Here is a 13947-nt window from a genome sequence, read left to right as displayed (position 1 = left end):
ATGACTAAAATACTGTTTTATTTGAATAAATGAATACCTGCAAATTTCGAGTACCTCTTGTATTGTAATCTGGTTGATCCACATTCTGCTCTCGGGTCAACAAATGGCTACTAAAATATGGGCAAAACACTTAAAAATAAAGAGCTTTATTGCATTTTGTACAACACAGCACTCACAGTCAACGTTAGAGGCTGAACAAATCCGGATGCATTCTTAGTTTATTCTGTTGCAAGGGATCAGTCAGATGACAGATGATAAGTGTAAAAGTGAGCATCTCTGATCCATAAATAATTCAGCAATCAATTTCTTAAATTCTTCCACAATTGGTGAAATGACTGATCAATAAAAAACAAAGATTTATTGAGCATTGTTGAAACATAAAGACTGCCAAACATGAAGAATAAGATATTAAAGACTACTAAGGTCCCCTTGGAGATTCAGTGTCACATGACTATCCCTGTTCTGTGTACCAGCCTCCAGTTACCTTTATAGATTTGTGTCTTGTTGCAGCAGAAGTTTAGAAGATCATTTTTGCAAGTTCAAACATAACCTACGAGAGAAAGAAACAACAGATGTGATTTTATTTATTTATTTTTTAAATAAGTGCACCCCAAGGTATGACATGACAACTAAATATGAAGGTGTGACACTGCACGATCTCCCTCACCTCAATCGCAATGAGGATGATGATCATCCACTCCAACCTCAAGCTGTGCTTCTCACTCAGGTGGCTCCTCATCAGGTCTGTGAGCTGCGAGCAGTGTTCCAGCTTCTCATTCACAACCTTAAAGTCACACACACGATATTCAGCGTAAGAGGCTCATGCCTACTGCAAAACATCAGCGTTTTTTCTAGCGTTTTCGGAGCAGCTCTACTTGCATTGACTCTGCGGTTGATGCTGAGGAACTGGCATGTCTTGTCATAGAGTTTTTCCAGGTTTTCGCGGTCCCAGTAGAAATCGGGTGTGAGGAGAAGGTCGGACCTCAAATTTATACAGTGTCTGTCAGAAAAGGAGGCAGACACGAGTGTTTAAAATACAGTTTGCCATTATCCTCCGCAGTTAGATATTTGAAAGGGTTTCAAAGAGGCCGAGAACCTCAAGCCGTTAAAAATAGTAAATCACGCGAGGAGAGTGGAGTAGGTAATTGGAAACCGTAGGCTTGCTGTTAAATCTTAAATAACAAAGACTGAACTGCCATTTAACGCAAAGTGAATTTACCTTAACGTAAAAAGCTCTCCTATCTTCTGCATCACTTCAGCAGAGGACAACTTCACCCTCTTGCCAGACTTCAGCGTCTGGGCAGAACACATCAGGATATTAACATGAATATTTCAGAATAATAACTCACACGCACGAGTGCTGCACAAACAACCATCACATGTCATCAATTATTCATATTAACTTGGTGCTTCTTGTACCTCTGGTATGGATTGTATTGACTCTACAAAGTTGTCTAATGCCACTTCCCATATTGCCAACTTGACTGGAAAAGAAAACAAGAGTCAGACTAGAAAAGCTGAGCAGCGAGTGACCACAATCAGTGCAAAAATCTTAAGATTTAAAGTTCAAGTGTAGCTCGCACCAGATAAGCAAAGCGCATTTGAAAATGCAAACTTCTCCAGAACAGCTTCATGCTGATCCACCTCACCCCTCAGGATGAAATTGCCACGCTCCAGCTTTGTATTTCCCCTTAAGAAGAAGAGATTTAAATATTAGGAAAGGCGTGCAACGGCGAGATGATACAAATCAATCGAAACAGAGGGTGAAGATCATCATACTCTCCAACGGCGTAGTTGATTTCCTCGTTTTCCCAGTGAACTAATGCAACTTCATAAGGCTGGATCTCATGATGCTCCAATAATCTCAAGACCTTTTTCATCTGCAAACACAGGCAAGAAAAGATACATTAGAGAACTTAGAAAGAGATTTAATTCATGAATATAAGACTTTTAATGCGATGTTTACCATTTTCTCCTCAACATTCCAGAAAACCACTGATCCTTCCCTGAAATTTCAGATTGTGAATGTCAGACCAAAGTTTTTACAACACAAGAAAAATACAAAGATATTAATAATAAATGAAAATGTGTTTATATCTTTAACCTCAAGAGGAAAATATGAACATGTACCGTATATCTATATATTTTTCTCTACGTAGGTCACAAGAGCTCTGGTGAAGTAAAACACCTTTTAAAACTTTTGATTTTGATATCACAGATTGACACTTTTCTGTTAATTCTTAAAAATAATCGTTTTTTTTTTTTTTAAATCCATCAAAAGCAGACCATTAGTATTGAAGAAGAGCACTTAATTTCTACCTGAAGAAGAACATTAGAGCATTGTCATCTGGTTTGGCAGCCATGTCTGTGCTAATCACCAGCACATTTGAGGCGTCTGAAACGAAAAAGACGGTAACAAAAGGTGCTCCGAGCATCGTGCATCACAGCTGAGCACCTGCGGAGTAATCTTAAAAGTATTCTGTGTCATACCTCTTGGTAAATCAATCTCCTGGAAGCCCTGGTTTATCAAGTCATGGCAGAGTGTTGGCAAATGATACTGATCTGCTGTTGCAAAGGCGATGCATTGCATCATATCCTACAGGCATAAACACACCTGAATCAATAACTCAACAAAGAATTATCATGCAGCAACAGATGCAAAAGCCCATCACTAATCTGACCAGAAACTAAAGCACCTTGTCCTCATTCATCGAAGGCTGATTGGCTCGAGAAGGTTGTTTAGTGCGTGGTCCTTTGGGAGCTCTTTTTCCCGGCACCGTTGCTGGTTTTAAACTTGATTTTAACACTGACTTTACAACGCTGGCTGAATAAAAACGTGCCGGTCCACATCTACAGTTAGTTGATAGATCAGTGCAAGGACTTTTAAATCCACGCATCGCTGGGAGAACATGCCTTGTTGGCATGTGTTGCTGATGAAGAGTGTTTACATGAGCAGTCCTTGTAAAGATCCACGGACCAGAGTGAGTCCTGGGTTTGGATTGATACTGGTGGGGCTGGATATACTGGGAGAAAGTGGTTGAGGCGAGAATGCAGGCTGATCTAATATCTGCAGGCCGCTGAGCTCCCAGTCTGGACCACAAGTTCCGGAGAAGCATCTTCCATAAACAGTGGTACAGGAGAGAACAGGCAGTACATCTTAAAAAAATGAATAGATATGGTTAACGTGCAACCCTGTGATTTAACCAAACAAAAACAATAGAAATCTGCTAACCAATGACTATCTATAAGAAAACTTATTAGCACTTTACGTGTGTCATTTTATACATATTAAATCCAAAATAAATACAGTCAAAATAGGAGCCAAAATTAGCAAGACTGACCTTGACTACGCTAAATGGTAGTTTTCTTACTAATACCCTTTTGTTCTTTTTTTTAGGACTTCTCCGTATTAAAAATACACTAAAACTAACAGAGGAAAACCACTACAGTTCTACGCCAGGTAATAACTTCTGAATACATGTGAACAGGAGACAGCTAGCTAGAAACAAAGTTAGCCGTCAGTTAGCTCACCGGTGGTGAAAAAGAAGTAAATCAGAACAAGTCAGCGTTACGTGACGTTTCGGAAACCCGCGGGCACGTTGAGCATCGTGCTTAAATAAACCATAAACTTCAGAAAATATACATGACAGATTGCATGTCAGACACAGGAGGCGTGTTTGATGCACAGTTTGTGTGCTTGCTAATAAAGTTTTTTGACACTTACTTCCTGTTTGATATGACGTAATTAAAATAATATGATTTACATCCCCGATTTGTGACTTGCAGGTCAAACTGTGTAAATACGTCCCCCGGTTCATTCACCCCATTGTCTCCACCAATATCACATGTTCTAATGATGTTTAAGTACAGTATTGTATGCAAGTATGTATGCGTATGTTTAGTACTCGAATAGACAACTGATGATAAGAGTCATACTGTATTTACTGAAAACTGACGGAGCGAACAGGCGGTTAAGGCTGTTGACCTTGAGATAAAAAGATTGCTGAAAGTCTAAACCCAGGGCACAAAATTCTCTTCTCTTTAACCTTCACGTGTAGTGTCTTTTTTTTAAATTTATCTGTTATTATTGTATATACGATTTCCGTACCACTTAAACACAATTGTTTCCGTACATTCATTCTTTTTCTGAATCCAATAAGCAAATTTTTTAATTTTGTAAAATGACCAACACTTTTAGCTTACAGCGCCCCCTCTGGTTGAGCCAGGTTGAGGCCTATGTTTATTGTTGCCAGGTGATTTTCTTACAACAGAAGCAACTTCTGTATGTTCAACACTTCTAACTCTGGAAGTTATGGAAAACTCTGATGAGGTATGCTTCCCAAACTATTTCTTTTTTTTTTGTCAGTTGGTTCAATCAGTATGGGCAAAAAATAAAACTGTTCCCTATGTTACATATTTTCTTGAATTCAAATTAATAAAAACGTTTCAGAACAATCAAGATAAAGATCTTAATGAATTTATATCTTTCTTTTCCTTCGGAATCACTAGTTTAATGAAAAGGAGAGGTTGAAGATGAGGATCGCTGTTTTGGAGGAGAGTGGGAAGTCCTATGAGCTGGAGTGTAAAGCCAGCAGAGAGACGGTTCTGAGGCTGGCGGCAGAGCTGGACCAAGAGAGGAGAAAGGCTGCCAGCAGTGTTGCAGCACATGAATCACTCAGATTGGTACTTACACAACTTCACGCTCTTCTTACCCTCTCTCTGTTTGTTGGCTTCAAGGTAATCAGATTCAGTTGAATTAATAATATTATAATGAGCTTATAAATAAAAGATATACATGACGGCCCCTCGTTGTTCTGAAACAATGTAAGAACAACATCTGAAATTATTTCCATGAAATGGTCTTCGGTTATTAGAAAACTCTGTGGTGTTGTCTCTTTCAGGAGTTGGATGGCCTGGCGTTGGGAAGGAGGAGTGTTGAGACAGAGAATCAGACCTTAAGCGAAAGACTTGAAGCCAGCAGGAGAGTAATAGAGGCAGCCAGACGAGAGTCCTCCTGTCTGGAGAAACAAGTGGAGGATCTACAGAGAAAGGCTCTGGCGTCCGAGGGGAAACTTCAGGTGTTTCTGGAAAAACTGGCTGCCCTGCTTCAGGGGAAGTGTGAGGGTGTCATCCTGCCCACGGAGAGAGAGATTTTAAATGAACTAGATAACCTCTGCAATAAGGTGAGGAATCAGGGTGAAGGTTTCTGGCACAGCTGAGAAACGTGCAAATTTCAGCAACATGTAGCTGTATAAATAACTTATTATGTCATTTAGTCATTTCATCTTTCACTGTTCATTATGAAAATGTATTTATCAAGCACAAATGTAGCTTGATCTTGGCAAATGAGGACATCCACAATGTTACATATGCATGGTTCCAACGAAAACACATCTGCTACTAAATATATATGTTCAACAATATAGAATATGTTTAGAAAAATAAATCATCTATGTAAAATCAACAATCCCACAATTAATGTGATTGTAAATGTTTCATTTACATGATTCTTTCCCCTTTTTTTCCTGGTTTACTAATTAAAACAGCATTTGTTTCAATTTGAGTGTTCATCACATATTCACCACAATACCTGTAATGTAACTAATAGCTACTGTTATCAGTCAGATAAACAGAAGTGGAGTACGAAGTGTAAGCAGCTTACAATGAAATAACTCAAGAAAAGCAGAAATGAAGAAAAATAACGACAAACCAAATCTTTACATTAACTATTAGGTTCCTTTATATCAAAGATATCTGCCCGTTTTAAGTGTGTTATTTTGTAACTATCTTCTTTTTTGCTCTGGTTCTGCAGACCCTGCCTGCAATGGAGACGAGAACGCGGCGCGTCTCAGAGGAGCTGAAAGAGCTGACGGAGCTCCGGCACAGCACACTGCAGAGGGCTCAGCTTGCAGAGCAGCAAGTCCAGGACCTGAGGGAGAGACTGCACAGCGTGGAGACTGAGCTGCTGACAGCAGACAAGCATATTGATGGGCTGCGACACAATAAACAGCATGTGAGTAAAGTCATAGCTGCAGGTGCAAATCGGCGACAGTTACAGGTAATCGCAAGAATGAATTACTTAACTAAAGTTATGGTTAATCGCTTCAGTTTTCACACCAACGACCATTGTCTTTCTACAGCATGAGGAGCTCCTGGAGCAGCTGTCAGAGACGATGAAGGTTGAAAGTATCGCTGTTGATCTCGGCCTCGACATGAGGCTAAAACTCATCCTGTCGCGTGCAGAACAACTTGTAAAACAAGAGGCAGCTGCTTTGGTGGAGAGCAAAAGCCTGACGTACAGCTTACAGCGAAAGGTATACCCTCTGCAACAAGTGCTGCCACTGGCATGAGGAGCATAATTACTGGAAGTTTTATTACATTATTATTATTATTATTATTTTGTCAGTTGCAGGCTTATACCAGTATGCAGTGACAGTGATCAGGAAGATGTCCTCTTTTATCTCAGTCATGCAATTTCTTCCTTTTTTACTCAAAATCTGCTAATTTCATAAAGGTAAAGTCACAAAAGGACCAACTTGAGAGCAAAGGACTTCACATCCAACTACTGAGGAGTAAGGTTTCAGAGCTGGAGGAGGAGAGGAGGAGTCGATCGGCATTAGCCGTTGAACAAAACGACACACATGTGGAGGCCAGGAGGCTGCAGAAGAAGCTGGAGCGTCTCCAAGGAGAGCTGAGGGCCACCAAGCTGTCCAACACTGAGCTCAAGGCTCAGCTCTCCCACACCAACGAACTCAAGGTAGAGGGGAGAGGGGTTTGGATCCAAAAGCAGTCAAGAGGCATTTTTACCGCATAATACAGTATTTGGTGCATTTATGTTAATTTATGTGTGGCACATGGAAGAGAACACTGTCATTTTAAATCAACTATGTTAACCAACTTGTTCCAAATAGAAAACATGCACATAACCAAGTGTCAGAGTATCTGGGAACGATGAGTCAACATCAATAGACTCATTGTTGTTTCACCACGCACAACCACCCATTTGGGTCTCTGCTGTGTCTAACATGCTAAGTTAAAAGTCGTGGAACAGAGTCAGACCATGCAGGAGCAGAAACAGAAGTTGGATCAGCTGGTGGATGGGAAGGCAAAGGTGGAGAAGAAGCTGAGCACAGTGAGCTCAGATCTGCAGAGCCAAGAGAAGAAGAAGAGAGACGACCAAGAGCAACTCAGCACACTCAGAGAGAGCCTGGCTCAGCTGTCTGAGAGGCACAGGAAGGTGAGGCTACAACAGCACACTTTCAAACGTGTTTGTTTGCAACCAAACTGTATAGAAAAGTACAAGAAAGTTTATTTTCAGTTTAACAAAAAAGTTTTCAACAAAAGGGCCAACTACTGATTTAATCAATTTCTTTGTCAGTCCTTCAGCTCATGTAGTTAATGAGTTACACATTATCCACTGAGGACAGTCACAAGATGCATTAGAAAGCTTTGGGAGAAAGCAAGATGATCATTGTGTGAAGACATTTGTCTTAAATTTGCTGTCAGAAAAAAAATAAACATATGCTGAGGCTGCATTTTAGAGATTTTAAAGTTGTCATGCATGCCCATCCAAAACTTTAATAATCCTGCCAAAAAACAAACTGTAACCAAACCATGTAACCACAGAAGAATATTGGAACTTCAGATCCAATTTACAAAAGCTGCATTATGCGCTGTTATCGCAGCTAATTGGTATTTTCTGTTTTATGCGTTCAGTTAGTGGATTTCCGAATGGTGGTTTCTCAGATGCTGGGCCTGGACTCCACAGCTTTGACTTTTTCAAATCTTGAAATCGTCAAATCCCTTGAGACTCTTCTTCACAATCACTGTCGCCACCACCTTCATCATTTTAACACGCCCTGGCACTGCTCTACTCACCAGAGGATTCATCTGCCACAGACCCAGGACCCTCCTGACAGTCATTCCTCCTTAAGTGTTTCCACCTCCAGGTCTGCGTGTCCCAGTGATGCAGTTCACTTACATGAAACTTAAACCTATTCATTTTTTTTTTTGCTAAATCTCTCTTTAAGGTGCTGAAGAAAATTGTCTTACAAATGAACTTCTCAAAAGCACACGAGAACACACGTTCTATCGTATAAAATAGACAAAAAGCAGGTTTTTGTATTTGTTTTTTTTTTTTACATAAGAAGCAGAATATAACTCAGAAATGATTCAAAAACTAAAAATGAAAAGACAAATATCAAAATGGGGATTTGGCATTCATTGTTTCTCATCGTCGCATATACATACATTTCTCATATTCATTTTTTGCATTATATACACATGTTAAATAATTCTGGACTGTTATACATTTCATACTCAACTGATAGTCATACAAAATATACCTTAGCTCTATATGTCATAACTTTCAATCTTAAAGACACCAAATGAGTTTTAAAAAATAAAACAGCAGAATGTATAAAGACCGCGAATGACTGATGTAATAGATTGAACTTTTGGATTGTGTCTGATATTGAAACACTTGACTTGTCTTACACGACTCACAGAAATCAATGTAAATAAAGTTGAATATGGATGTGAGTAAATGAAAGCATAGATTTAAACCACATGCCAAAATACGAGTAAAAAAATAATTGCAATGTAAATTGTATTAAATGTTTTTTTTCTGTTTGTTGTATTAGCAGATTAACAGGCTATATTTCAGCATTTAACTTTGGTGCTTTCCATAGACAGTTCTTTTCAGAAAAATACAAGTTGTATACGCCTCTGAGTGAACAGTTTGTTCATCCAGCAATGTCCACTATGGGCTAAATCCACCCTTTCTTCATAAAGGTAACACCAAAAATACTTATTAATTGACACAGCATTACACAGAGTAACGTAGTGAGATGCTTGATCATATGTGCTACACATAAAGATATTAACTGTAGATGGCAGCTGTCTTTCTGCAGTACAAATGGATGAAGATTAGTTTTTGCTCCCAACATAATTTGATAATATAAACATGATATCCATCCAAACTGCAGAGATGTCAAAATACTGACACTTAATGTTCTTAAAGCTCACCTACACAGGAGGTGGTCCATTAGTGTAGCTGAGCATTGGGTAAAAGGAATGAGCAAAGTTGTTGGTCTGAACGCAGTAGTCCTCCTCCGACAGTGGCAGCAGGAAAGCGAGGACCACTAACAGGAGCAGAAGGAGCTGGAAAGGCAGGGCGACCCAGAGGACGCGCCGCATAAACGAGGACCTACGAACCGCTGCCGTCTCTGGATCAGAAGGGAAGGAAGCGGATCCAGCGTCGCTGCGAGACCTGCTCACACACACGCATTCACAACGAAGCACAGACACAGACTTTAGTTCATCACATCAGTCATTTAGGCATAAAATCCCCCTCTCATCTATGTAGCTACTCTCACAATAATATAATCCAATTCCAACACCAACATTAAATGAACCAGTCTGTTTTTCTTTGCTACAAAAATATACTCTGCAAAAATAACTCACAAATTAAATTAGTCTAATCAAATGAACAAACCCCGAATTCTCCAAATTCAATATTCTTCTCTCCATAAGTGTAATTGTTTAGGCGTTGTCTGCCCATTTTCAATCCAAATAAGATTTCAGTTCAGCAGCAGTTGAACTGCATGACAGCGCTTCAATGCAAGCTCAAAGCTGTGCTTGAAGACACTGCAAACACGGTGGAAAATGACATAAGGACAAGGTGTAATATTGGGATCCACATGCTGATAGAGACTGGGTGGATAAACACCAACAAAGACAATCACAAACCAGTATTCAAAGCAGACATATTGCAATGCAGCACCAGACAAATACATTTACCGTGTGCTTGCATTCCTTTGCAAAAGATGTTAGGTGCAATTATAAGCTGAATATTGAGATATTCTTGTTTTATTGACAGATTTAAAAGTTTATGTCCCGTCGAAAAATGCAAAGCATGCCGAGGCAAGAAGAGCACAGCAAGTAGAAACAGCTACGACAAGGTTATATAGCCACGCTTTGTAAAAGTAAGTGTTGAGGAAACACACAAATTCTCTTTGGTCAGATGATAATTTGTAATAAATGTGAAGACAGAGCCAAGAGATTAATTTAATACAAAACCAGCAGGTGAGGGAGCCCCTTCCTGCTTTAAGGAGATATCAAACAATGTGGCACAATTATTTCAACCATTGCTTTTAAAGTGGCACCTTTAAATGAACGGTCTTCTTATAAACTCAAAGGTTTGAGGATATGCTGAGCTAAAAAGGTTTCTCAACTTGTGATGTCCCACTTGGAACGTTGTTGAAAAAGATTTGCAAATTCATTCATTCTGTTTTTTATTTCCATTTTTAAAAATCATCACCTTTTCATCAGCGTTTGCTTGTTTTTTGTAAATAGGTTATCAGACAAGGTTACTTACATACTTATCGTAGTTTGCAGGGCTTCGTTTAGATAGCTGGACATGGACATGAATATGTTTTTTAAAGGACCGCGTGAACAAACTGATTTCAGATTTACATGTTACCGAAAAAGCCCCTTTTACTACTTCACAAATGGAACCCTGACAGCCAAGGCTCACAGATGACAGACTTGTGGGGGTGAGGGGAGTGGATAGTCAGTGAGATAGCAGCAGCAGAGAAGAAAAAATGTCACACACACGACAGAGTGAGAGCACGAGAGAGAAAGGGAAACTGCAGCCTTTGCATTGTTCATTGCAGACATCTACTGGCTTGGCAATCTGAGAGAAGAGGGAGTGCGGCGTGTGTGTGCTCAGCAACAGCGAGTCTTGTTAGATGTAGAAATATATTTCTGTTATACGCAAGAAAAGCTCTCTGGTTATTAAGCGCGATATTAAGCACCCAGGAACACTGACGGATAAGAGGCCATTCCTTCTGAAAGTCTTTTCAAGGACGCGTGGTTTGCCACTCACCTCAACACCTAGCCTACACAGAGCGTCTAGACTTACAGAAGATGATGGAATTCACTATCATGAGTTGCTAAACTGGCACAAAGATTAAAAAAAAATTGAAATTGAGAATATCTTATTTTTTTTAAGATGTATTAAGAGAGCACGGGCCGGTCTCAGCGCATCATGGGCTGAGTTCCATTATCTTCTGGGTGTGCTAGAAACCAACAGAAAGGTACCTGTGATGTGGACTGCTCACAGACGGTCCAGGCTGTGACAGACTACATTTGCCCCGTTGCTGTTTGCAATGAACAGGGGAGGGGGGGTAAAAGAAAGAAAGTATGTTTCAGTCCAGGCAAATCAATACAAAGCTACTGATGAAAACCCAAAATGAGAGAAGAGCTGACACAAAATCATACGTGAAGGTGATAGATTTTGTAACCCGTAACACTAAGGAATCTGGCTTTTCAAAGAGCACGACTACTTTGAATTGATTCAGCTCATGAGTGCTGCAGTGATTTCAGATAGGGAAGCCACAAGTCAGGCAATGTGATGCATGGATCCGGTAACAGTAACATTTAGTAACAAACAATATAAGCAGTGACATGCTTATTTGGACTGATCCTCTGATAAGTTATGAGAAAATACTGCTGTCAAAATTTGTTCTGCAGACAATATAAAACAAATCTGATATTGTGTTTGATAAATCATATGAGCTACAGTGAGTGAGTACAGCAGTTCCACTATAGCCAGTATTCCCAAGAACAACACTTGGAGGATTTTAAAAAAAAAAGAGGTGAGAAGAAACTAGGGGAAAATCTCAGGTAGAGGAAAGGTTTCAGTTCAAAATGCCAGACAAAAAAGGCAGAGTTGGAAAAAAAAGATTAGGGCTGGACACATATAAAAAAAAAAAAAGAAAGAAAAATTCCCCGATATAGACAACTGGCAGGAGGAATAAAAGGCTGAAAAATGTTTTGAATCCAAATGGGGTAAAGTGTATGGAAGGGTGTGGAGGTGTAGAAAGATATGAGGAGAGATCTTAGGATGACAGAGGGGATCTGTTCTTCCATGGGGCTTTCGGTACTACGTGTGTCTCAGAGGGGTCACGAGCTCCTGCTTCTCATAGGACTGCATGAAGAGGTACGGTTAAACATTACCGATCGTTGTCGACTTGGTGTACTCCTTCCTGATACAGGACTGACAGAACCAGATGTGTCCAGCTCGTCGGCAGATGACCAAGAAGACAGATCCTGATCATGAAGAAATGAAGAAATGCAAAGGGAGAAACAGAAAGTGAGAAACAGAAACGGATGAGATATCAAATCCAAATCTGACCTTCTGTTGAAAAGAAATTCAACTTAATTTAATTCATATTCATTTTAATGATGGGCCCTTCAATGAGGGCAATGCCAGGAAATAAAAATAAAGATTTTGATAGATTCTTACAATGTGAACTTACTCTGTGAAGTTATTTCCACAGTTTCAATAAAAAAATAAAAATAAAAAAACTTCTCAAACCAACTGTAGCCAGAATGAGGCAAAGCGGGGCGTTACAGGTTAACACAGACAGATACACAACAGAGTGAGACTCCACCTGTTGACTGCTTGTAATGTCCAGAATCTTAGCCAGCTCTCTGAGGTCTCTGGTTACTTCCTTTAACAGCAGTTTGAGGCGGTTCCCGATTACATGAACTTTCTCCTTGGCCTCCAGGCAGTCGCTGCCCTGAGAGTTGACCAGCAACTGGAGGGACATGTCTTGAAGCGTGGCGACTTTAAGCTGAGAGTCCAGTAGCTCCCGGCGAATTTGCTGTAGAAAATTAATAAATTGATGACGTACATTCAAAAACAAGGGAGGAACCAGATCAATTAATCCTCTTGTTAAGATTTAACCTGAAATGTTTGGACTTTTGAATTACAAAATCATCTATTGTTAGCTAAACGTATCTACGACAGAAATTAAACTGAATTATCTTCTGTCACGATGTTTTAATATCCAAAAAAATATATACTGGTTAGATACCGTGAGCGTTTTATGATGCTCATGGAGTGTGTCACTGTCCTGAATCGGGTCGATGGGAACCACCTCGTTCCTCCGGCGATCAATATTTTCCAACCAAAGCAGCAGGCCATGGCTCATCTCATGAAAATCCTTTTGTACAGGAATGTAAACACTCAATCACTGCTTATGTATCAGCAAAATCCTAAAGCAGGGCTCCAGTCTTATGATAACGACTAGCACTCACTTGACATTGCATGAGAGCCTCCTGTAATGATGACCTCCACTCTTCCAATGAGCTGCCTATTTTGTCCCAGTGATTGTTCATGTCCTTCAGTTTGACTTGTAGCTCTCGGGACTCCTCTGTGTCTGACTGCAGAAACTCTGCACTGCACAGGTTGATGGAAAGCACGATAGCCTTACGCTTGTCATAAGCCTTTTGCAGCTCCTGTTGACAAGCATACAGTGTTGAAAAGCAGGAGTCCACGAGAACTCAGAAAATGATCGAACGCAGACAAGAAAAAAAAATTTAAGTTGCTATGCTGAACTTTTGATCAAATTGGAAACAATAAGATAATATACCGATTGATACATGAGTTTAAAAACCTTTGGAAATGAGCTCTGAAGCTTTATAAATGGTTTGGCAATCAAATCTCTGAGGACTTAATGTATGCTTTATTACTAAAGTCTTGGATAATAATAATCCGTAAAATAAATAATAAATCGTAAAACACTTGACGTTTATACAAGTGTTTTTTCATTACAATTGTAGCTTGTTATAACTAAAGAAAAATAATCTAAAGAAGAAAACAGTAATGATAGAATGGCCTCACAACTATATATAAAACAATCAGCACAGCAGCTACATGCAGAGCTACAGTTACAGTTCGACTCGGTCACGATGACTTTGCACCTCACACCGTGGACTGTGCGAGAAAATGTTTGTGACATCCAACGTACATGTAAATAATCAATTGCACAAACATTGCAGTTATAAAATCTGAATTTTACTGAGCAGACCAACAGTCTGGTAATGCTTTAACATGATTTGACATGAATGGGCCGATTTTAGATAATAATTTCTGTG

General features: G+C 39.6%; 3 protein-coding genes across 22 annotated transcripts in view; 1 reads left to right on the top strand and 2 right to left on the bottom strand.

The window, feature by feature from the left end:
* Nucleotides 1–130: 130 nt before the first annotated feature.
* rmnd1 (required for meiotic nuclear division 1 homolog) lies at nucleotides 131–3697 on the bottom strand. Its single transcript, XM_075448151.1, has 12 exons — nucleotides 3532–3697; nucleotides 2697–3156; nucleotides 2491–2596; nucleotides 2320–2395; nucleotides 1967–2006; nucleotides 1780–1880; nucleotides 1584–1690; nucleotides 1420–1484; nucleotides 1220–1296; nucleotides 880–1000; nucleotides 668–784; nucleotides 131–550 (listed from the first exon to the last, which is right to left on the bottom strand). The coding sequence occupies exons 2-12, from the start codon at nucleotides 3114–3116 to the stop codon at nucleotides 518–520; spliced, it is 1263 nt and encodes a 420-aa protein (XP_075304266.1). The 5' UTR covers nucleotides 3117–3156; nucleotides 3532–3697; the 3' UTR covers nucleotides 131–517.
* A 159-nt stretch (nucleotides 3698–3856) lies between these two features.
* Nucleotides 3857–8029, top strand: ccdc170 (coiled-coil domain containing 170). The gene is made up of 9 exons (XM_075448671.1): nucleotides 3857–3869; nucleotides 4254–4330; nucleotides 4510–4683; nucleotides 4902–5183; nucleotides 5813–6013; nucleotides 6141–6314; nucleotides 6515–6757; nucleotides 7034–7237; nucleotides 7717–8029. The coding sequence occupies exons 1-9, from the start codon at nucleotides 3857–3859 to the stop codon at nucleotides 7990–7992; spliced, it is 1644 nt and encodes a 547-aa protein (XP_075304786.1). The 3' UTR covers nucleotides 7993–8029.
* Nucleotides 8030–8206: 177 nt separating this feature from the next.
* syne1b (spectrin repeat containing, nuclear envelope 1b) overlaps nucleotides 8207–13947 on the bottom strand; it is an 88075-nt gene continuing 82334 nt past the window's right edge. For 18 of the 20 annotated variants that reach the window (XM_075488146.1, XM_075447463.1, XM_075447472.1 and 15 more), the window contains 6 exons: nucleotides 13108–13308; nucleotides 12885–13013; nucleotides 12459–12671; nucleotides 12022–12114; nucleotides 11104–11162; nucleotides 8207–9271 (listed from right to left, as the gene is read on the bottom strand). In XM_075488146.1, coding sequence (XP_075344261.1) covers nucleotides 9028–9271; nucleotides 11104–11162; nucleotides 12022–12114; nucleotides 12459–12671; nucleotides 12885–13013; nucleotides 13108–13308 — 939 coding nt within the window. In that variant the 3' untranslated portion in view covers nucleotides 8207–9027. The remainder of the gene's footprint in view (nucleotides 9272–11103; nucleotides 11163–12021; nucleotides 12115–12458; nucleotides 12672–12884; nucleotides 13014–13107; nucleotides 13309–13947) is intronic. The other 2 variants (XM_075447469.1, XM_075447470.1) reach the window with 1 other exon arrangement.

This window comes from Odontesthes bonariensis, chromosome 17, assembly GCF_027942865.1.
Source record: "Odontesthes bonariensis isolate fOdoBon6 chromosome 17, fOdoBon6.hap1, whole genome shotgun sequence".
Taxonomy (NCBI): domain Eukaryota; kingdom Metazoa; phylum Chordata; class Actinopteri; order Atheriniformes; family Atherinopsidae; genus Odontesthes; species Odontesthes bonariensis.
Note: the sequence above shows the minus strand (reverse complement) of the source record. Positions and strands in the feature narration are given on the sequence as shown.

Bases quoted from the DNA above. Each gene is read 5' to 3' on its own strand.
- rmnd1 (XM_075448151.1), bottom strand. From the start codon at position 3,116: ATGCTTCTCCGGAACTTGTGGTCCAGACTGGGAGCTCAGCGGCCTGCA. The intron at 785-879 runs GCAAGTAGAGCT...TGTGACTTTAAG, and splicing joins GCATCAACCGCAGAGTCAAT to GTTGTGAATGAGAAGCTGGA. The intron at 551-667 runs GTGAGGGAGATC...TTTCTCTCGTAG, and splicing joins TCATCCTCATTGCGATTGAG to GTTATGTTTGAACTTGCAAA.
- ccdc170 (XM_075448671.1), top strand. The intron at 5,184-5,812 runs GTGAGGAATCAG...CTGGTTCTGCAG, and splicing joins TAGATAACCTCTGCAATAAG to ACCCTGCCTGCAATGGAGAC. The intron at 6,315-6,514 runs GTATACCCTCTG...AATTTCATAAAG, and splicing joins CGTACAGCTTACAGCGAAAG to GTAAAGTCACAAAAGGACCA.